The 24,945-nt window shown below is 42.3% G+C and overlaps 1 protein-coding gene across 1 annotated transcript; it reads right to left on the reverse strand.

Moving 5' to 3' along the window:
- Positions 1-3,839: 3,839 nt before the first annotated feature.
- Positions 3,840-12,167, reverse strand: LOC310871013 (phosphatidylinositol 3-kinase regulatory subunit gamma-like). The gene is made up of 10 exons (XM_083782444.1): positions 11,749-12,167; positions 8,750-8,861; positions 8,503-8,601; positions 8,099-8,279; positions 7,853-7,978; positions 7,533-7,675; positions 7,182-7,358; positions 6,794-6,868; positions 6,504-6,674; positions 3,840-6,034 (listed from the first exon to the last, which is right to left on the reverse strand). The coding sequence occupies exons 1-10, from the start codon at positions 11,804-11,806 to the stop codon at positions 5,758-5,760; spliced, it is 1,419 nt and encodes a 472-aa protein (XP_083638570.1). The 5' UTR covers positions 11,807-12,167; the 3' UTR covers positions 3,840-5,757.
- Between the last annotated feature and the right edge of the window lie 12,778 nt (positions 12,168-24,945).

The following is a 24,945-nucleotide window of genomic DNA, read 5'->3' on the forward strand; positions in this document are numbered from 1 at the left end:
TCTTAGATGTACATGGACAACTAATAACAGTTGTACAGGCGAGTGACACAAAATACTCTTTGTTAAAATTTGTATTGATCAGCTTAACATCACCCAGTAACGACATCTGAGACTGTAGACATGATGCACTTCCAGTAATCAACCAAAAATGGGTATGATCTGCTGACTAGTCCAACAAAAACGAAACTATTTGACAATGGGAATGTGGCCTAAATATATAGGTAATATATAACCAATAATAAATATACTCGCTGTGGTGCTATACTAAGGGAGGTACCGCCGTACTGGTATCCAAAAAGTGTCTTTAGATATGGACACCATGAAGCTGTAGCTGAAAGCATAATGTTCATGTCTTAACTGTTGGCCTCCAAGAAAATTATGTTGCTTGGCAGGCAACAGAATCATGAGGAACAGTTTCTCTTGTGCGCCTACCCCACACACGACACACACACACACACATACACACACACACACACACACACACACACACACACACACACACACACACACACACACACACACACACACACACACGGCTTTACTATGACATGTGAGCTAGTAAAAGGGGTGGAGAGAGAGAGAGAGAATCCCTCGAAGATAATTCTGCCTCCAACATAGCAACTGCTTGATGATTGGATGAGGGAGGACGAGTCCACGCCATCCTATTGGCTGGCCGGCTAGTGTGAAGAGAGTGGAGGCAGATGGAGACAGAGGGAAGGTGGGATGTGATTGGCTGCGTCAAAACTGAAAGCGAAAACCTCATTTTCCAAAGCCTGGGAGACATGGATGTGTGGTGGGAGACAGTTGATGGGGTATTTTAGGCGTGACTATAAAGGTAATTTATCCCTCACCGCCCCTAGCTCGTAGTTATTTGAATTGGAGAGACAGAATAACGGCAAGGAAATGTCTATGAATATAAATGAGTGACTTATTGTGTGTGTGTGCGTGCGTGTGCGTGTGCGTGTGCGCGTGTGCGTGTGTGTGTGTGTGTGTGTGTGTGTGTGTGTGTGTGCGCGCGCTTTGCACGTTACAACTTTACTTGAGGGCACAGAGAGAGCTGTAGAACGGTTGCAGGTTCCTTCCAAGCTGAGATGGGTTTGAGCTAAAGAGCTTTTGGATTCAGCAAGATATGCAAGTGTGCCACAAATAGTGAAAATAGCTTGTATCATCAACATACATCTGCTATTTGTGGAAAAGAAAAAAGCACATTTTAATTACCGTACTTTAACACTCAATGCTCAGCAAGGGTTAAGGTGGTTTTAGTGTTAAAAGTGAATGAATTGCGGTGCAGGTCTAATGTGTGACCTTTCCAGACTGTTCTCTTCAGCCAATTGGGCTGTCTCCCTTTTGTTGACAGCCTCTGTGCAAGAGTTTGGAGTATGAACATCCAAGAGCCCCCTCTCTCTCCTTTTTGTCTAGGCTACATGTTGGTCTCCGTCTCCATCCCCCATTATCTCTCTCTCACACACACACACACACACACACACACAGCCCGAGGGTGACTCAGTGCCAGTACAGTCTGTCCTATCTCCAATACATCTGGTCCATCCAAGCATGCATGCATGATGCATGCTGTGGGCGGACACTCTCTGCTGACACAGTTTAGAGGGGTAATCCTGAGACTGTTCTGTAGAACATCCCTTTCCGCACTTCATTAATCCCTGCCCTAGAGCTGACCTTATGTGATGGTTGTGTTAAGACTAATTTATAACACACTTCTTTGTAAAAAATTACAGATTTTCAACAACAATTGTTAGTAGAACAGTGGTTCTCAAAGTGGGGTCCCGGGGATTCCCAGGGGTTCTCGAGGGGGTCGAGGGCCCAGGGGGTCTCCAGCTAAATGATAGATAGATTGGAACAAAAAGAACACTTACTGGTCCGTAACTCAGAGTGTACAAACGGAACCAAGACCTTTACAGGTCCATTTGGTTCCATTTGTACACTCTCATATCCATGGTCTACTCTAATCTAATGCTAGCCTGGCCCAGGCTGTGTGATTTCTGGTCTAGAGGGGCAGGTGCTGGTCGAAAACAGGCGGTGGACCCTATAAAGGGTATTGTTTCACCGACCTGAGCGCCGCCCCTTCCTCCTCTCCAATCCCTGGTAGAAAACGGGTAAATTTTAGTTCCATTTGTACACTCTCATAGCCATGGTCTAATCTAATGCTAGCCTGGCCCAGGCTGTGTGATTTCTGGTCTAGAGGGGCAGGTGCTGGTCGAAAACAGGCGGTGGACCCTATAAAGGATATGCACATGCATAAAGTGAATGTAAAATCGAGTGGCAAAGTGAGTTTAACGTAGTTTAATGCAATCAGATTAGGACTTTTCTGTTTGGATGTGCTGTCAAAGCCAGAAAGTAGTGTTTTGTGGATCTTGGACTTCATGTGGCCAGCATAGATCATGTCAGTCATTTATTAGAAAAAAGTGTCACAATCTGGTTCCATATGAAAGTTATCGGCCTGCTGTTCATTCAACTGTGTAATTCCATTAGAAATCTTGTATTCTTTTTCAACTTTATGTTATGTTATTTGACACTGTCATTTGACTATAGCCCCGTTTGGAACCTCACCCTTCACGATAGCTCCGAGTTGAGATCCCGCTTAAATATATATTTTTTAAAGTATAAAATATCTGTGGCCTACTGGCAGTATGCAGAGGAAATCTGTCGCTGATCGGTCCAGTGGTTTGCGAGATTATCTCCAGACACAAAGACAGACAGACACACGTGCAGACCCTCAGCTAGACTCCTGCTGAGCCACATCGTAAAAACATAAAAGTTGTGTAACAATAGAACAGACCAATGTTTTTTGAATGACGTTAGTGGGCAAGAACCGAAGTAAATGTGAGCTGCTGCATGTTGTATATGGGATGGTTACATATTATTTTTGCATTATAGAATACAATAGAAACTTTTCATTATCGGACCAATGGTGTCAAACCAAGTTTGTGATGTTCTGTCCAGCTGTTATCCTTCTCAATTCCTTTCTCTGCCATCTGTCCACAGTATGAGTCTGGGAGCACTCACTCGGCTCATCTCATCGACAGGATTATCACCACCAACCCAAAGCTAAGCCCACTGGATGACAGCGGCCTCATCGCACACAATTTTAATATGGGTTAGTTATCTGGTAGTGATTAGTTCTCCAGCTTTGTCTAAAATTATCTGTGCACTCACGCATGATCAGTTGCCTCCCATTGTAATCAGTGTAATTATGTCTTGTCATCTACGGCTGGGCAATATGGAAAAGAATCACCAATATTTTGCACTAAATACTTTTTAGCTATTTTGAGTAAGGACTATTGGTCCTTACACACAAACAAAGATATTATGCCTAACCTAAGTAGGTAAGGCAAATAATAAAATGGCATCAGAAGTACAATTTACCGACAACAGGACAACAAAAACAATACTTGTGCCATATTGTTACATCCAAAGATCCCAGACAATGTCTAGTATCATATCACAATATCAATACATTGTCATCTAACTCTTAATTGGCTGAGAGTATAATGTGATAAGTGAATTTGTATACAATATACTTTATACAGTATATTGTTTTTATTCCCGTGCATTAATAAGCTTGCATTTCAGTGCTCTGTAGCTAGAAATAATTTGGTCTAAATTAAATTGAGTTAACTTCTAGTGCTGCCGTCGACTAAAGAAATGCCTATTCAACTGTCGACCATTCAAACAATTAATCGAGGGGGGGACAGCCCACGAAATATTTTTTGTAAAACGTGTTGCACATAAGTAACGTACTCGGACAATGTTTTACACAAGCCAAAACTGGCTGTGCGCAATACATAGCTCATATTAAAAAACAACAACCCGGAAACACATACTATTAAGTTGACAAAACCCTCATCAGTTTATTGTCTTTCGGCAAGAAAAGGTCAGAATCTCACATTGCTTAGCTTCACCCAAGGAGTTTCCTCAATCCTCTAGTGGAGTTTTTCATAAGAGAGGTTAAAACACCTTCCGTCAAACAACCACAAAAGCGAGTTTTACAGTTTCTCCATACAGAGTATCTATTGTCCTCAAACTTGAAGAATGTGCCAAGATCAACATGGATTCATTTCCTCTTAACCACCTAAACCCTATATACTTTGTTGTACGTCAAATAGTGAAAATAGCAGATCTACAAGCTCACAATGTGTCGATTTATGAGCTTGCAGATCTGCTTTTTTTTTGCCGAATGTTCACCAATTATGATATGGCCAGAATAGGGACGCTAGGGTTCATGTGGTTAAGCTATGTAGGCTGCATGTCATGAAAAACATTCATAGCTCGAGCAATGCCACAGTTCAAGTAATGGAGGCAGGATACTCCCGGACCTCTGGCAGTTCACACAAACAGGAAGCCTCTTTCTTACTTTGCTGCACGATGGTGTAGATCGGCAAAAATAACTTGGTTGTCAAGCGATTCTTCGCTTGAAAATCAGTTATGTTCTACGGTTGCCACCGTCGAGCGACAAAGTATAAAATTAGGCTTAAGAGGTCACATCATACCGACGCCACCAAAGAGAGTGCATTTTTGTGGCGAATGTCAACCTCTCATAACAGCATCACCGTCAACCACCACCACCATCATCATAATCATCAAACGCTGCAACAAAAGAAATACTGTTGGATTGCACTTTCTTCAAGCTTTCATCTTCTGTGGCCTGTTTATAGAAAAAATATATATAGAATACAAAAAGCTTATACTTCTTTGAGTAACAGAATATACCATACAGTACAGTACTTCAGATTATGGTTTGATCAGCACATCAGCAGGTGTACACAAATTGCCCCTCTTCACCCAAACATAATTAACCACTTGAGCCCTATATGCTTCGTCATATGACGAATAACGCCAATAGCTGATTTACAAGCTCACAACGTTGTGAGCTTTGTAGATCGACCATTTTTGCTATTTAAAAAATAATGTTGTTTTTTCTATAATGACATGCCCAAAATAGTGACGTCAGGATTAAAGTGGTTAAGGGTCGAAACAGGGATGTACTTTTGTTCACTAAAAAGTGCTTTGGTCAATGGGTATATTGAGTATGCTTTCACAATGGTATTCTACAGGATGTTAATGCTACATAATAATCCACTGTGTGTGACTGTGAAGAAAGTGGCAATGTGGCCAAGCGCCACCACAGCCATACACGTGTTCACGTGTGGCCTTTTTGCCCCCAAAATGGTTTAGTCTGTCAAACCTGTATGACAGAATCATGTTCTTTACAGCACCATTTTATCTCATGAACACACAAATTCTTCAGCAACCCAATATATACATGACACATTCAAATTTCTCACAATCTAATATAATCTATCCAGGGCCAAGGACGGGGTGGGGTCATCTGCAACGATGTCAGCGATGTCAGTACTTTTGAGCCATCCAAATGTAAAAAGTGGAAGTCAAAAGAAAGCGTAGCACCCGACATGAGTCAGCATATTTTCATGTGTGTTTAGTTTTTAACATCCCCGTTGCGAAGACGTCCATTAAAACAAATGGTTTATGGAGTAAAAAATATCTCGTAAGAAGACCGTCTCATTGAATGGAGGAAAATAAAAAGGAAAGAAATTCAAGCTGACATTCAAGTTCTGGTCCCTGCTTCAATCTTGTGAAATCACATTCACAAAACCCCGCTGGAATCACTCTAGTGCAAATTTCACACATTCCTCTCAGCCGACCGACAATGCCCCATCGATGCAGTAGCGCTCGTAGGATACAGTAAACATGTCCTTTTGTCTGTCCGTCTTGTCTTGACTACATTTCTGGAGCAGCTGGCGGGAGCCCCGCTGTGTGTTTTTGAGTCTGTAAGAGTTTGTGTTCCTCTGCACGCTGGTGCAAGGAGGTTGCCGGGACGCTGGCGTGTACTGGGTGCGACAGTCGTACGTCCAGGGCTTCGTTGTGTTGTGCTAGGGAGTTCAGCCGATAATGCAGGACGACGTCTTTCAGCGAGCAGTGAACGTCGTATGGCTCTGCGAAGCCATATCCATGTGGCGTGCTATAAATCATACAATGCTTAACTTCGTCCTTCACACTGAAAAGAAAAAACAAAAAGTTAGTGTCAGCGTTTTTAACCACTTTAACCCATACGTATAAAGTTCTTGTGCGGAAAAAGCCAATCTACAAGCTCACAAAATGTCGCATAGCCACAGGTTGTGAGCTTGAAAATGTGCAATTTGCCAATTGTTGCCTATAGTGACTGCCCAAAATAAGGACACCAGGTTGAAAGTGATTGATTGGCCTGAATAAGAAAACATGATTGCACTTTAGCATACAGTATGACTACAAAGAAGTTTCATTTTTGTATTTTATTTGGCATAAATTATTATTAACCCATTAAGACCCGAGGACGTTTCTCAAAACAGGTTTCTGAAAAACAATATGACCAGGCATGTAATTTAGCTGTCATTTTTCATTTAATCTCGACTTTAAGAAGGCCAGCCATGAAATGTCTATCAGCTCATTAATCAAATTAACACAATTTGTTCAACTCTACTACTCACACAACAGAGCAGGCGTAGCATCCCTGTTTGCTGCTCTCACGGATCAAGAAGGTTCCACAAGCTTTTCCCTGGAGCATCTCCTCTGCCTGTGTTCGGCTCAGTTCACCGACAAACCAGCTTGCCTCGTCGTGATGCGGCAGCTTCTCCTCATCTCCCTTCAGCACGTAGGTGCTGCAAAGACAACCAGGATATTCTTGAAAAAAAAAGCTTTTAAATGATTTCGTATTCCATTTGCAATGACACACTTTGGTTGTGACTTCTACAGTAGATGGTATTAAGTGATGACTTACTCATCTAGACTGTCGTGTGGTATCCCCAACCAGTCATTTATGCGTTTCTGCCGTACGCCTTTGTGATTCAGCCAGCTGAAATCCAATAAAATTACAAAGGGAAAGGAAGAACATTGTAAGTTTTAAAGGAATATAACTCTAAACTCTTTTTATGAGCTTATAATATTATGAACAGATAATTACCACAAACACCAAGACAGGAAGTCTCGGATATTAAAATAAATTGTCTGTTTTAATGTAATTGCATTTGCGTCATTCGTGGGTGTATGTTTTTATGAGCCCCTTAACCTAAAATGATTTTCTATCCGACAATAAAACTTTTTTAATCTTTGAATCTTCCTGAGCATTATCTTCCAATCCCACATCATATCTTGCTGGCAGGACTCACTTGAGATATTGGTCTCTGATGTTACGTAGCTCCATGAGGTCAGGACGCAGGCTGTTTATCTTCCTGTCCGTCTCTCTGTAGTCCTCTACCTGGGACCTCAGGTCCTCCTCCAGATGGACTTTACTGTCATAGATCTCCCCAAGACGACACTTCAGCTTCTCGTAGTTAATCAGGAAACTAAAGGAGGGGGTTAAAGAGCAGAGGTCACCATAGGGGTTAGGGTACGGGTTTAACTCTTGGCGACGTGGTAGAATTATGTCTAGTTGCACATGTCCCTCGATTGAACTACTTTTTAAAATGTGTCTACAATTAGATGGGGAAATTAACGTGGAGCGTGACAGAAACAAGTACCTCTCGAGGTCCTTCTCTGCTCCCTCAGATTGATTGTTCCTCTCAAACTCCTCTCCGTAACGCTCCTGCTCACGACACTGCTCCTCAAAGATCATCATTGTCTCGTTGAATGCCTCAATTGCTGTTCTCTTCATCTGAATCTCCTGCGTCACAATGAATAACCATCAGAGATCTCCCCACTCTTCACCTTGACAATTTTACGGTACGTTAGCATGGACATTCTCTTGACATGCTCTCATATAATTAATATAGATCTAATTAACATGCTAGGATTCGGCATCTCCAAAACAGAGCTAATGGAAGATTTTATTTTTGTTTACCTGTGAGGTCTTTGTGAAGGCTTCATAAAGACGGTCAAACTCCTTTGATTTATCTTGATACTGACAGTGGTACTCCTTCAGTTTACGCCCTGCGACATCGACACTGTCCTCCTTCACCAGTTCATCCTGACAAAAACAAAAACACCCCATTCAATCTCACCTATCGAAATTGTGTTAGTCCCTCTTTTTGCTTAAATTCATATTGATGTTATTTCTTTTGTTTGTTGCATGTTTATATTTACTAACCTGTCGGAAGCGTGAAACAGGGTGGGTGAGCATCAGGTCTAGTGTGGCGTTGTACTCCACCAAGGGATGATGCTGGTAGTGCCAGATGAGCTCCACCACAGAGCCAAACGTCAGTGGGTCGGAGAAGCCATACTTGTTCTCGCGGTGGTAAATCTTAATGAGCTTGTTGTGCCCATCTTTCCTGAGAAGGTGAAAAAACACGAGAGTTCATGCAACGGCAAGTGAGATAGACACTTAACAACTTTCAACCTGATGTCCCTATTTTGGACATTATAGGCGGATAAGTATTAGAATCTAACATTATGCGTTAACACAAGAATAAGTATATATTAATTGCCATTGGTCAATGGTTGAGCTGTGTGGTACCTAGAGAACCCGGTTCCATCTGCCTCTGTCAGGCTTACCGCAATGTCAGCGTGAAATCCCCTTGCGTCTTCGTGGAGGCGTCACGTACCAGGAATGAGCCATCAGGCGTGTCGCGGAGCTTCTCGTTGACTTCATCCCTTTAAAGGTAAAAATAACAAAAGGCTGTTACAAATCAAACACAGACCACTGGCGAGATAACCCGACGAAACAAAACAAAGGCAAACACTGAGTCAGCAGCGGCCGCCACTGTTTGTCGAGGAAGACTGGTGTGGTTAGATTCCTTACCTGGTTATATCTCCCCAGTACCACTCGGCGTCCTGCAGTGAATACACGGGTGGAGGAAGGCAGTTGTTGTTCATGTTGGAAGACACTGTCTTTGTTGACCGAGGAGGGAGAGCTGAGGTTTAGAGATAGGGAAAGCAGGAGAGGTGGAAGAGAGATAAGGAAAGAAAGGCAAAAGGATCATTATGGCCGTTTCTAAGAAAGAGGTCCACCCTTAACTGAAATATATTGATCTGCTTGAGATTGCTCAAGTGAAGTTCCGCAAACATGAGCCCTTACACATGTGTGTGTGTGTGTGTGTGTGTGTGTTCTATTCCATCCCTTTGCTTTCTCAGGAGCCCATGTGCATACACACACACACACACACACACACACACACACACACACACACACCCCTTGCTTGATGAGGCTTGTCACAATCTCCTGACAAGCCCGGGCATGTCTCCAACTGATGTCACTGACCAAATCATTATCAAGATCATGCATGTATGTACTGTATCAGTCAAGTGCAGCTAGCTGTGACAGTAGGCCTATACAGTAACTCTATTGCATATGAATTAGCTATAGTTGATTCGGTGGCAAACATGCAAGAGTTACTTAATAGTCTATTTCAATATATAAATATCACATTATAAATCCCTCTAAGCTTTTGAAAAACACATTTAGTCCCCTCATTTAAAAAATATATATCCTCAGTCATAACTCAACTCACAATTCCAAAATCCTCATAGTTTTTCAATTAACCTTTAAAACACAACTAAAAGTGCTGACTCCAAGTAAAACAAAAAGTGCTGACTCCAAAAGACGTAGCCTATCCCTAGAATATGCTTCAACCACTAAGCAAACCACTTCTAGCCGGCAAGCGACACCGTCGTACCACCACAGAGTATCAGTATTATAATGTAGGCCTATGCTCCCATCGTATGACGGTGTCACACGCCGAAGAAAATATATCTGATCTACAAACTATATTGTTATGGGTACGTGACACCGTCGTACGAGGAAGCATAATAAAGCGGGATGAATCGGGCTTTGGCGTTTTCCAAAAATGAAAGGGGCCAAACCGCATCAAGAGGAGGTGAGAGGGCCGATATATTTCACTGCAGGACAAAAGTGCCTTTCATGGGGCCGTTAGCAGAACACAGGAGCAGCCTCAGAGAGGAGAAAATGTGGGTTTCTCCGTCCGTCCGCTCTTTCCTTTTTTCTGACCTTAAAATAAACAAAAGGCAGGTGCAACGGCACCGTGGAAGCGCATAAAACGAAAGCCAGCGGACTACTAAACTCAGCAAAAAAATTCCATCTGCACACCTATCCTTCCTGAGTGCTGCCCAAAGAAAACCACACCGGGGGCCAAAACCCACATGCACATGAAAGCTGCTCGCACCTGGACACAGAAAAGAGCCATAATACTGCTGGCTGGGTCGGGATCACAACTTTTTTCTAGGATCAATCATACAGTACAGTAGGCCTACAGTAGGCCTAGTCCACTTTTACTGTGGGTGCTTTGAAGAACATACAGCAGGCCATATGGCCAATAGCTATATCTCACATAGGTCCTGGACTGGTGGTTTGATTGAAATATTTATTAACAGATTACAGTACCTACATTTCAAGCACAACTCAATACAAAACTGTTAACTGTGGACCACACCATAAAGCATTATACACTTGTTTACAATAGGGTCCACCATGTTCAATTCATCATAAATGGTATATGGCCAATGGTATATGGCGAAATCGGACAACTAGGCTATCCTAATATATTGGACATTACAATACCAGTCCAAGACCCCCTATCCAAGTGCTGAATGAAGATGTTATAATATTCTCAATGCATTGACTGTTATGAAACATGCATGACATTTGTGAAGAGGAATCGTGAAGGGACATTACTATCTCAAATGCATGCACTGTGCTAGTTGTGAAGAGATTTAGGCTACGGTGAAAATGGTCAAGACACATTAAACGTTATATATTTATAGCCTAATAAAAATGCATGTCAGCCTACATTGTTGCATGAAAATGGTGAAGAAAGAGGAATGCCTCGTAAAGACATGTTGGTATAGCTATATTATAATGGGCCTGTTAATATTTCTCTTGCGTTTACGTTGTATGAAAATGGCGAAGTTGTCGATGTCAACTGCACATAAATGTGATAAAATATCAGATTTAAGTCATGAGACACAGGGCTGTCTGGTCCAGTTTTGCCTGTAGCCTACTTTCAAAGCAAATGAGCCACGGTCGGGTCGGCTGCAGGCAAGCGGAGAACAAAGCAGTCGTTTCATTGCGGCATCGTATTAATGCAACTCCCCAACACTAATTAACAACCGTCTACGCAAAAGAGCAGCGTTATTTCGAATACTAGCTCGAAGTCATGATGTTAGACTCGATTGTTGTGTAAGAAAGAAAAGATGCACTGTCTGTTGTTTCCCATAAGTTTCACACACAGTCACAGATATGATGACGGCACAAAGAAACAGCGCAAAGCTTCGAATCGAATCGTGTGGTTTAGTCCGATCGTACAAGAGTGTCGCTCGTCCAGGGGAGGAAAAAGAGAGGAAAAAGAACAGATCTACAAGCTAACAACACGTCGCGATGAGACGCGTTGTTAGTTTGCAGATCTGTTCTTTTTTTCCTCCTTTTTTCGGCGAGCGACACCGCCGTACGACTGGAGTATAAATTCGGCTCTCAAGACCACTGCGCCTTCCTTCGTCCTGAAGGGTATTACGTAATCGGCAAGTGAATTGCGCTATGCATGCCTGGGCAATGCAATGCCACCACCGGCAAAAGACCCAGGCAGGCTGTTATAACCCCGTTATACACACACCTGTGCAACATTATGGCACGTGTCAACCACATTACATTAAATGTGATCATGCAAAAATAAGAAAAATAAATGTTTGAAAGCAAAAACAACAACACACATTTAGTTATTTTGTCTTGTTGCACGGTGCACACACAGCTCACCAGACAATGGCTGCAGACTCTGACTATAGTCCTACCTGGGGCTGCTTGATCCATTTCGACGTAGGAGAATAAAACTTCGGGAGGATTAAACATTCCGTTATAAAAAATAAAGAACTAAACAAGATAATATTTCCAAGATTCGTTGTCCTCCAGCGTTTCAATGCAGAGCCGTCGTTCTTTTGCACACAAAAAAGGAGAAAAAAAGAATAGACGTATTTTAGTACGATCGGAGACGCCACGTACTGTGGGCTATACGCCAGTAGTACAACAATAGACTTTGATGACAAGAAAAACGCATTGATTTGGCTTTGAGAAAACGTCCCAAACTCCAAGCGTGTGCTCTCAACATAACTTGGGGCTAAATTGTTCTAAGTGGAAAAGATTGTCATTCCATTCCGTTCCTTGCCGTCCCGTGCCGTGCCGTGCCGTGTCAGACTGTGCACGGCCCGTGCGACGAAGCTCTACTTCACTTCATCTAGGAAGTGCACACAGACTTTAAAGGGCTGTCCGATCTGGGGCAGATCCAACCTACCGTCAGACACGGGGCTTTTCCCCTTGAGATATGCATATAGGAGTCAGGATGTGGTTAAACATTTGACAAAATGCAACGTCACATTTATGTAATAACTGTACTGTACAACACGGTCGTATGGTATACATTTTCATTTAACAGATACTTACTTAGAATATTAGTTACTTTAGTAGTCTCCCCCCCCCCCCCCCCATAAAATGTAATGGTACAGTCCAGGTCGTTTCATTCAGATCTCTCCTCAAGCTTCACACTGCACTGTAACTGCTGAGAAACTATTGTATGAATGGAAATACTCAAGCCAAATATAAAAACAACCTTTCTTTCCAAATTATCATCTATAAACATTATGTCATTCTAATCTGAATAGCACGAAAGGGTGTTTTTTATTTGTTAAAAGCATTGCTTTTCTGATACCCATGCAGGCCTACATGAAAGTAGCCATAGTTCAGTGTCCTGTTCAGTATTGTGGTTAGATTGTCCGTTCTGAGACTGGAGGCCAGGGTTCAATCCCCGGCTGAGTCATATCACCAAAGTCTATAAAAAAGGTACCCAACCCAATGCCTTCCTGCTTGCATGGAATCAAGGGTTGGATTGGGGATAGGTCCCTGTCTGCGTCATGTCCAGGGGGTGTACTTCTACACATCATGGCCAGGGGATGTGCTTCTACATCAAGCTGCTTCATGCTATACAGAAACGGAACATGGGCTGCAGGGGAACCGTTGGTTCCAAGGCTACTATACTTACTAATAAGTAGCCAAAGTATTCTCTATGGGAAGCCGTTTAGGCCATAAATGCATAGTCAACTCGCACATACATGTATACGTCTCTTGCACATACATATATTGGTACTTCACTTGCACATACATGCATATCTCACATACACATACATGCATACTTCACTTGCACATACATACATTTAGGTACTTCACTTGCACATACATACATACTTCACTTGTATACATACATACTGCATTCGCACATATATAAATACTTCACTTGCACATACATACATACATACTTCACTTGAACATACATACATACTTCATTTGCACATACATACATACTTCACTTGCACATACATACATACTTCACTTGTACGTACGTACATACATACATACATACATACATACTGCATTCGCACATATATAAATACTTCACTTGCACATACATACATACTTCACTTGTACATACATACATACTTCATTCACACATATAAATACTTCATTCGCACGTGTGTGTGTGTGTGTGTGTGTGTGTGTGTGTGTGTGTGTGTGTGAGAGAGAGAGTATGAATGTATATGCACAAAAGTATGTATATAACAGGAAGGCAATTCCTGGAACAGGAAGCTTGTAATAATAATAATAATAATAGTAATTGTTATTATTGCTATATACACGTGGTACCTTTTTACCCCTAATGTGATGCCTGGAATCAGCTGCGCTATCATGTGAAAAAAGCCATGAGCCTTACCGACAGAACTCGGGGAGAAAGAAAATACCTCGGGACGTTTGTTGCTGGTGTTGTGTTTATGCTACTTTAGTTTGCAAACTCTGGCTTTGTCTTAAGAATTGCACTACACTTACAATCTGAATCAGTGTTTGAGCTTCTGACATCAATGTCATGGTTTGATAACTGAGCCAATTATATAAAGACGGATATTCTTCATCATCATCATCGTCACAGCAGCATTTTTTTTCAATGGCAATATAAGTTACAAATATTTAATCACATAGCGCTAAACAGCCAACGGCTTGAGTGTAGTCATTTAGAAGTCTGAAATTTCTCTCACGGCTAGCTGTATCTAGCCCTGGTCCAGGGCTTACAGCGAGTCTCTCTCTGTCAGAGAGAGACTCGCTGTAAGCCCTGGACCAGGGCTAGCTGTGTCATTCTCTGTAGTGCACTCGATGCATCTCAATAAACTTTGGAAAAAATTAATAACAAAGTCTCTATTGCCATTTAAGACATTGATTTGCAAAAAGCAAAAAAATAAAAAATAAAAATCAAGTGGACAGTCTTCATTTTTGCACTACCTCCAGTTCAGCACTCAGCAATTACAGGCCTGTTCCTGACTGTTGCATTACCATTAGCTTTTCATTTGAAAATCATTTGTTATGGCAAAAATGGTGTCCTGGCGAATTATGTGACCATCATGCGAGCTTCCTGTTCCAGGAATTGCCTTCCTGTTATATACATACTTTTGTGCATATACATTCATACTCTCACACACACACACACACACACACACACACACACACGCATACACGCACGCACACACACACACACACACACACACACACACACACACACACACACACACACACACATATATGTGCGAATGAAGTATGTATGTATGTACAAGTGAAGTATGTATATGTATGTGCAAGTGAAGTATTTATATATGTGTGAATGCAGTATGTATGTATGTACAAGTAAAGTATGTATGTATGTACAAGTGAAGTATGTATGTGCAAGTGAAGTATGTATGTATGTGCAAATGAAGTATTATGTGCGAATGAAGTATTTATATATGTGTGAATGAAGTATGTATGTATGTGCAAGTGAAGTATTTATATATGTGCGAATGCAGTATGTATGTATGTATGTACAAGTGAAGTATGTATGTATGTGCAAGTGAAGTACCTAAATGTATGTATGTGCAAGTGAAGTATGCATGTATGTGTATGTGAGATATGCATGTATGTGCAAGTGAAGTACCAATATATATGTATGTGCAAGAGAAGTATACATGTATGTGCGAGTTGACTATGCATTTATGGCCTAAACGGCTTCCCATAATTCTCTGCCACTGTATCTGCCTTGTATTACTGTGCTGTGAATATCACACTAAGATAACATAATCTTAATCAACTAGATAGGCAGATCCATATATAGCTGTTCTATCTGTAATGTAGTCTATCTAGCTAGATAGATACCTGATGAAGGTCTGTTAACCGAAATATTGTTCTATAAATAGCATTTGCATAAGTGACGACAGTGTGCAGGCACTAGTAAAGCATTAAAATACCATGGCAGGTAGTGTTCTTTTTGTAAAGCAACCAAGTGCCACACAGTAACAATTATAATAGCATAATACATAGTAGTAACTAGTAATGTTCAGTAAATGTTAATGAAGTAACAATAATGATACAATATATAGGCTGAGAGAATGATTCTAGAGTTTTGCCACTGTGGACAGGGTGTGAACAGTCTCATATATTTGGCATGTATTTGGCAAGCATGTGTTGTTCTTGTTGAGCTTGTCAGACATGTTCAACTGCAAAAATGCCTGATTGAGCGCCACACGGATTCGGTCTGACGTCTCCCACATGAGCAGTGGTTCTCAAACATTTTCCTGTCAAGGACCACCATTTGATACGCGTCATGGACCCCAATTTGAAAATACGTTTTAAGAGGGTCTGACATAAGAGAATATTTTTGTTAACATAATTCTACAACTCTCTGTATTAGGTGGGGAGATTACAATGGGGAGAGTGAAACCTCACTGGGCAGTCTGGGCTACAGGAAGAGTAGCTAGTATCAAATCAAATCTAGTATAAGTATAAGATAGGTATTGTTAAACCTCAGGACCCTACTTTTAGAACCACTGCTCCTGAGGACTCTGTCAAGTGTCAACGGCAGGTGTGTTATATAGGAGAACAACGAAACGCTGAATCTAAGTTGAGTCATCGTGTCTCTCTTTAGACTCCTACTCATACAGCCATTACAATTATCTTCATACGGTTAGGGATGGACTTTGAGCTGAAATAAAAGCCTGGGTACCGAGGCTTTTATAGGGATGGACTAACGCACATGCTGTTTTCCAGTCTAGACACAGAACTGCATTGTGTTGTAGTTTAAACAGCCACAGTCTCTTCCTTAGGGTCTGCATGCGGGAAGAGTGAAACAAGGCCTGCATGGTCAGAGGTCCCTCTCTGTTGGTGTCCAGGCGTTTATGCCCCCCCCCCCCCCACACACACACACGCACACGCACACACACACACACACACACACACACACACACACACACACACACACACATTTGACCCGTGGACAGCAAGGCACGCCGAGGCAGGGACATAATTGCCTCCAGCATTCCTTTTTCCCATCAGTAAGATGACTCTTCGCTCTGTCCAGCCAGGGCCTAAAAAGGAATTGTCTGAAGTGGCAGTCTCAACAGAGCATGGAACCCCTGCAGGGACCCCTGGGGTCCCCACACCACGACCCCACTTTAAGAATCACTGCTTAAAGCCTATCGGATAATCGGATGCACATCTCGTACAATGTTTTTATTGTGCCTCCCTTGTTACTGAGGCAGGATATTTTAGGAAATGATGCAGACTATATAGTATATACAGAGAAAAGAAACGATGTGAATAAAAAAGTTTATAATGGAGTTGAATATACATAAAATAAAAGTTGAATAAATTAGTGACCAAAGATGTACAGAATACTGTACGTTCATGCAGCAGAAGGATGAATACGTTAACAACCTAGTATAGTATAAATGCTCAGTGGCCTTGTGGTTCCAGTGTTCATCCCTGAGACTGGGAGATCAAGGTTCAATCCTTTGTACAGTACGTACAGTATGTTCAAGGGTGTATCTAGCATTTTAGTATACATAAAACCTGATTTACAATATATGCAGTACATAGAACTCACCTCTTCAGACTCCACCTTAGCCCTAGCCTCGACGACCTTGCAGGCGTATGCAAAGGCTAAAATATTAGATAGCATGTTATGTAGGCAGATGCCAGGTCATTGTTAATCTGGAATTATTTTATAATTATAATTTATAGTTTCAATGTACGGATATTCTACTGGAATTATTTTATAATTATAATTTATAGTTTCAATTTACGGATATTAGACAGTTGATAGGTTCTTGATTTACTGATCCAAGATGACTATTTCTATGCATTTGATGTAACCCCTTGTGCTGTTCTTGCTTACTGTAAATCGCTCTGGATTAAGTGTCTGCTAAATGCCTAAATTGTAATAGAATATGGGCCAACGTAATGTCTAAAATACTGTACTTACTTACTTTGCAACTATTGGCATTGTGGTTTAATTGCATTTGCAGACTCTGACATGGGACATCAAAATAGGTAGTTGCTAGAACTGAATCTTTTTCTGTTTTTGAATTTAAAATAACTTTTGACAAATGTTCACAAAATATGGATGCCAATGTGGTTTACATAAAACATTTCATTTAAATTGTGATATTATCTAACATAAATAAAGAAATGCATGTAAATCGTTAATTCAGTCTGACCAGAATAAGGAATAAAACATTCCTGGGGCTGACCGTGATAAAAGTGAATGAGCAGAGTGTGAGATATCGTAAGCAGAGGCATGGAGTTTCTCCCATTTCCCCAGCAAATTGATCCTGCCTCCAGTATGCCCACTGCTCTGGAAACCAGTCCTGTCACCACCCCAATATGAAGGACCGCCTAAAAACTTTGGATTGGTTCTGCAATACAGTTGCTTTTTACTCTTAATTGTTTCCACACAGTTGACAAACAACAGCTGGAAGATTGTACTGTTTCTCTACGTGAGTGAAGCGTTTAGACTTGTATGAGTCTAGCATTGTTGGAGAAACACAACAACCAGACATCAACCAACCACACAATCACAAGGCCCCTGGCTCCATTCTGACTGGACCTAAAGTTGCATGTCCTCGATCCCTACACTCTCAGCACTCCACTCTTTTCTATCTACTGTCACTTGTCAGGTGTAAATAAATCAGCAATGATGTGGGTTAGGTGGTTATCCTCTCCCCAGATTTGTCAGTATGAGGTCTGCAGACACACGTAAGGCCTGAAAACATTTTGTCATTTAGTGTTGAAGTGTGGCTCTCTTTCTCCTATAGAACTAAATGTTCTTCATCTCTTCTGCAAATGACCACCAACTTGTGGAACTTCACCAAGGGAAGGATAAATGACATGGAAATGGTGGCCTGTGTGTGTGTGTGTGTGTGTGTGTGTGCTGGCAAATGCACTTATGTTCGTCTTTGTGCGTGTGTGTGTGCGCGTAATGCCATGTGCGAATGAGCCCCTGCATGCTTTTAATGGGCTCCTGCTCACAGAAGCCTTCCTGCCTGTCAGGGCATGTCAACTGGCTGCTGCCCATCCCCCATGGTGTCAGTAAGTGCACAGAATGTGCCCCCTTGACCTCTGTGTCTGACCCCTGGGACACTGTTCACTGCCACCACCCTCTGCCAACACAACGGTGTCAGGACTCTTTAAGTGTGGGTGTTGCACGACTGAGTTGAAAATACGTCGTTCTTAGTACTGGTTTGCAACGTGAGGAGACCCCAGGGGTCATGGCGGGGATCCCAGGGGGTCCTCAGGTAAATGATTGATAGTTAGGAGCAGAGCCACCGAGTATAGACAGAGTTGCGACATTGAGGGGGCAGAAAACAGCCCGGTCACGTGGTTGTGTACTCGCACGAGCCCATAGACTCAATACATTCTGTAAACTTCCGGTGTCCCCATTCGCCAATAGAAGTCTATGTAGAAGAGCCGCCATTGGACTGGCCACATGAAGTGAACGGAGTTGCTCTTAGGAGGAACCAAATGGACCCTTATGGATCTGTAATTCTCAGAGTGTAAAAATTGACCCAAATGGACCCGTAGGGATTGATTCGGGTCCCTATCAAATGGGGGACCGTCGCCTAATGCATATATCTCACTTGGGGATCTTGATATTGAAAAGTTTGAGAATCACTGGTATAAACTAGCCTTTTGTTGTAATGTGCATCGGCCTTATAGTCTCAGGGTTGCATGTACCAGCAGGAGAGAGGTATCACGATGTCTGAACTACAATAAAGATTGTAGTGCATCTAATGCGCCGTCTGTTTCAAATAACATTCTTGACTTTGTCAACCAGTGTCTTCCTACCCTGACTAGTACTACACCGTTATTTGCACATGTGTGTGTGTCTGTGTGTGTATGTGCGGACGCCGGACATGTGCGTGCGTGCGTGCATGTGTGATGGTCAGGGTGTGAGAGGGTTGACTGGCAGGATAAACCTTTAGGCTCTGCTCCCCAGATCGAGGCAGCCCTGATGGGATCAGCGAAGGCTAATCGTGGGATTAATGGCATGGCCTGATACTGCAAGCCCACCAGCTGCCTGCTATAGTAGCTGACGTGACTCATCCCGATATCCACTGCAAGAAGAACCACACACTTTAGGGCTGCTGCAACTATCGATTATTTCCTTAGCGATTATTCCATAGACTATGTTTTCGATTAAATGAGCACTTCACCCATTTTCAACCTATCTTTCTTCATATAATTGGTCCTTACTAACGCCCATTATAAGATGTCACCAGTTCCGTCTATAGACCGATTCAGAAATGGATCTCATGGTCGCAGCGAACGTATTTCCTGTAGGCGGAGACGACAAATCTGCGGTGTAAACTCTCAGGTCTTCTACTACATTGAATGGTAGAGTGACTGATGTTAGTCTGCTCAAACGTTACTCTTTTACCTGCTTTTTACTAACACTAACTTTACAAAGATGGCCAGAACATCGGGATGAACTTGTGTAGTTTATGGCTGCTCCAACAGTAGTGGCAACATTCAACTTTGGAGAAAAATGGAATGTCAAAATATACACCAGAGCCATAGAGTAATGGTTGAGACGAAGCAGTGGAAAGGTCCTGAAAGATACATAATGTCAGTCTTACACAATACCCAATCTTTCTGTTGTATGAACACAAGGCTGCTGTACTTTATACCTCAAGCATTTAAAGTATGAGGTATAAAGTTACCATTACTCTATGGCTCTGGTCTCAGCCACCACGGTGTATTTTTTGACATTCCGTTTGGAACGGTATGGCGGTTTCAAACTTTACTTAGCCCACCAATGAGACTCCGAGTGAGTAGACGGAAATTGTGTCATCTTCAAATGAGCATTAGTGAGGACTAATTATATAAAGATACGGTTGAAAGTTAACAGTGAAGTTAACATTTTTAACAGGGTCTTGGCTTCTCCATTTTCATGAAATCCTGGGATCGTGTGTGTGGTTGCTTGTGTGTCGGAGCATGTGTGCAGATTTGCCTGTTGATCCACATTGTCATAAGCATTTATACCAGTGGTTCTCAAGCATTTTCATGGCGTGGACGTCTGTATATGTATTATAGGCCACAGAGACCCCCATCATGCTAGGCACCCTCGTTTTTCACGATGAGTTGCATCCGTTGCAACACATTAACTATTTTAACTATACTGTAGCTGAAGCATAAAAAAAGTGGTTAAACTGTTTTTGCTGCTGACTCCCTCAAGTGGGGTTCCACTTTGAGAGCCCAATGTACTACTATATGATGAACAGACATGCTGTTAGTAGCTTAACCACTTGAATCCCTGGGGGGGAACATTCGCCCAAAATAGCAGATCCACAAGCTCACATGTGATTAAACATGTAAGCGTTATTAAATACTTAGACATACGACGGTGTCATGCAAAAATAGTATGCTACAAGTTGAGAGCTTGTCGATTGGTTGCCTTAACAATTTTCCTTTTTTAAAAGACATTCCCAAAATAGGGTTTGATTATTAATAGGTCATTGTATTAAGTTATTGATTAAAGATTATTTTGCGTAATCGATTAACTTGAGTAGTTCCATTAATTAATTTAACTGTTGCACCCCTACAGTGCTGCACTGTATGTTAGAACAAGCAGTGAAAATTGGCGGGTATACATTTCAAATCCGCAGGCATGTTGATCCCAGCTGAAACTAGGTAATGTTTACACTATGGATTACTGTGTCAAGATAAGTTGAGCGGGTTCAAATCAGTCAGTCAGTGTCACTATTCCATGTGAAGTCTAGTAGGCATACTGTATGTCCTTGTTAAAAAAAGATACATTTGCCAAGTAAATTAAAAACCTTTTACAATTAATCAGCAAAGAGACAAGTACTTTTGCACACCCATAGAGAAGGACAGGTAATTAACTAGTAGAAGAAAGGGGATGTTTCGGTCCAAGCGACCGAAACTTATTTTTACCAATACATATTTTAAGTGAAGACAGTGTGTGGGACTTTCCCTTTCTTCTAGAATTAAGCAGCAGCATGCAAATGTGGTAATGTCAGCAACATAACAATAATAAAGATAAAGCTATAATAAAGACAAAGATAATAAATATAAATATGCCCCATGAGGAATTTCTATAGCAGCAATAAGGGTGGGGAGCTTAGTGTCTGGATTTATAGAATGCGCAATAAGGCATAACCATGTATACAGATGCATTTGTATATTGTGCAATATCGGTTTGAGCAATCTGTACAGCAATACAGTCCCAGCTCCAACTTCATTGTAAACAAATATACTGGTCTTCCTGTTGTTGTTTAACCACTGTAACCCTTGTGTACCTATTTTGGGACAATGTCAATTTCCAAAACATAAGAAAAAAGGTTCAAAAATAGTCACTCTACAAGCACACAACGAGTCACAATGAGCTTGTAGACCGGCTGTTTGCAAACAGGTTTGAATCTTTTTCTAAATAGGACTTAAGTGTAGTTTATCTAAATACTGACAATCAATATTTAATGCTGCGGAAAAAGAAATCTCCTTCTGAAGTGTCTGTCTAGTATTTGCTTAGGCTTTCTTTGATATCAGTGTGAAGGAACGGCTTTTATCAATTGGGCGGTACTCCATTTCTTCCTGTTCCAGTGTAGTGCCCGTTTTTGTTTTTGAAAGAAGAGATTTGATTAGAAAATGACGTACATAGTGAAATCACAGCAGAGATTAGGTGACTTTTCCAACTAAACGTTGGTGTCTGTGTCATCATCTTGCATCTTAAAGCCCGGGGGGTAGGGGAGGGGAGGTGGGGGGCTATGTTGGAGACTCACGTCTCTCAAATCTGCTGTACTGCAGCATGCTGCTATTCGCAGCCATTGAAGAGATGCATAATGGTCTTGGCAGGGAACCCAGCATTCACCATAGACAGACTGTGGGGTTTCCCTGATCGGCGGCCAGAACCAGCACACAAAGCATGCAACGGTCCTGCCAGAGGCAACTCGACTGCGGGCAGAGTGTAGGACGGCTATGGTCTGGCCCCCAGGACCCTGCTATTGTGGATATGTAAGTGGGGACAGCGTCTGAACGGCCCTGAGTTGGAACAGAGAACCTTGGATGACCAAAACTATGAGCTTCAAATAGCTGGGCCCTGGGAAACATAGCTTGTTCTTTTAAGGAGGTCACGGAGGAGCCAAAAAGAGGGAGAAAGCGGAAAACCGATGTTTGGTGGAGGGAATGTCAAATTGGAGGCTACTGTAACTATAGACATCAGCAAAAGCAACATATCGTTCACGCAAATGCTCCACTTTCTCCGCTTGCCTCAGTCCCGTGGTTCTCTGTGTTATTTTAACTCTTAAGAGTGTACAAATGGAACCGAATCCACCCGTAAGGGTCCATTTAGTCTCATTTGTACTCTCAGAGTTACAGACCCATTTGGTTCTCACTATCAATCATTTAGCCAGGAGACCCCCTGGAACCCTCTCACGGACCCCTGGGGGTCCCAAGACCCCACTTTAAGAACCAGTAATCTAGATCAGTAGTTTTCAAAGTGGGGTCTACAGAGTTCCCCCACCCACCCCTTTTTCCCTCACTGTAAGTGTAAGTGTTTTTTTCCCCCCTGTTTTTGGCTATATAGAAGAGTATAATATTTGTACGTTTCTAATTGTTATGATGAATTGAACATGGTGGTCCCTATTGTAAACAAGTGTAATACTTTATGATGTCGTCCACAGTTAACAGTTTTGTATTGAGTTGTGCTTGAAATGTACTGTAATTATCCACTTTATGACGTCGTCCACAGTTAACAGTTTTGTATTGAGTTGTGCTTGAAATGTACTGTCGTTTTTTCAAAGGTTTTCGAAATATCAAAATCTTTTGAAAGTAGCATCACGTTGTGAGCTTGTAGCTTTTTGTAATAACCACATCCACAAAGTAACTAAAGTTGTCAAATAATTGCAGTGGAGTTAAATTTCCCTCTGAGATGTAGTGGAGTAGTAAGCATAAAGTACTGAAAATTGGCATACTCAAGTAAAGTGTACAAGTGCTTCAGAAATATACGTAGGCCTATTGTGGAAGTTGAGGAATGAGACGAGCAGACGGAGAATGTGAGTCTCTGAACTTTACTTCCAACAAACAACAACCATACACAGGTACATCACTTCCCTATATCACTTCCTACATCCTCCCGTTACCACCCAGTGCAATGGTGCTCAATCTGAGGTGAGGTCCCCATCCAGTGTCCACCACACAGGCCCCCCCTGAACCTTCAGAATTTACATGCAGTGCAAAACATCATTGTACAACGCCCCAAACACAGTGTCTCTAGTGTCTTTCAGGAGGTCTGACCATGCGGCCATACCGGCTGTATTTCGCCGTCCCAGGGAATGTGGAAAGGGCAGGGGTAGTGGCATGGGCAGGCGGTCGTCCACGCAGGCAGGCGTAGCCACGGATGGGGGGGGGGGCGGGACAGGGGCAGACTTTGGTGGACGACCCCGGCGTGGGGGCTGCGCCAGCTCCACCGGCTCGTCCGGAACCACATGAGCAGGTTTAAGACGATCCACTGAAATCTGCTCTTTATTGCCCCCCATGTCTACCACAAAGTACTTGGCCCCCGCCTCGAGGACTTGGAAGGGCCCGTCATAAGGAGCCTGCAGTGGAGAACGGTATTATACTTTGGTTTCTAACCCTGTCTCTCTGTCCCGGGTCATCACTCAGCAATCCCCTCCCCCCCCCCCCCCCCCCCCCCCCCTCCCACACCCAGTCCAGCACTCATCGTGTGTCACCCCATCCTGACGGAGCCTTATCTAACTTTACAGGGGTGACAAGTGAGGCAGTCGTGGCATGCTGCCCCCATAACATTTACCAGACGAGTGTCTTAAGTTGTGCTGAAGAGGATGATCCAGTGGTGTTAATGGCCTCTGTTTCTCAAGAGGCCTGCCCTGCCCACCGCTGAGTAAAGCTGAAAACATTTACCCATGTACAGTATAGAGGGCATGTGCATCCTTAAAGTGAATGGCACATCGAGTGGCAAAGTGAGTTTAACATTGTTTAATGTTGTTTATGCAATCAGATAGGACTTTTCTGTTTGGATGCATGGGCTGTCAAGGTCAGAAAGTAGTTTTTTGTCCCTCACTACAGGCATTCCTGCATAACTTCCGGGTTTGATGATGATGTCACACGCATACCCTCTATAATCAGTACTGTATGTTTGCAGTATGCACATATGAGATATATGTTATATACAGTATATTTATTACATATATTCAGATCGTATAGTTGTTCAGCACATTCATGATTTATCTGTAATTTGAACACCAACCCCCCTTCCCCCCCTCACCCAACCCCCATGAATGGAAACAAGTCACAAGTGAATATTCATGTGCTCACTTAATCGTAATAACATGAGCATTAATGTAGAGAGAGCTAATAGTTCTTCTCGGTGGTGGTTCTGACCGAATAGGCTTACATTATGGAAAAGGTGAACGCACTCATGTTGAAATCATGCAGCCAACCTGCACATCGGAATCAGCTGATACTGTGTGATGTAACTGGTGGTGCACTATGGGTATTTTACAGAGAGGAGTCATGTGAGGCACGGGGCTCCATGTGGCTCCCAGTTCAGTGGATTCAACCACTTAAACCCTGTTATTCTCAGTGAAACGGACCTGAGTTGCAACTGT

This window comes from Protomyctophum parallelum, assembly GCF_964188405.1.
Source record: "Protomyctophum parallelum genome assembly, chromosome: 14".
Lineage (NCBI taxonomy): Eukaryota > Metazoa > Chordata > Actinopteri > Myctophiformes > Myctophidae > Protomyctophum > Protomyctophum parallelum.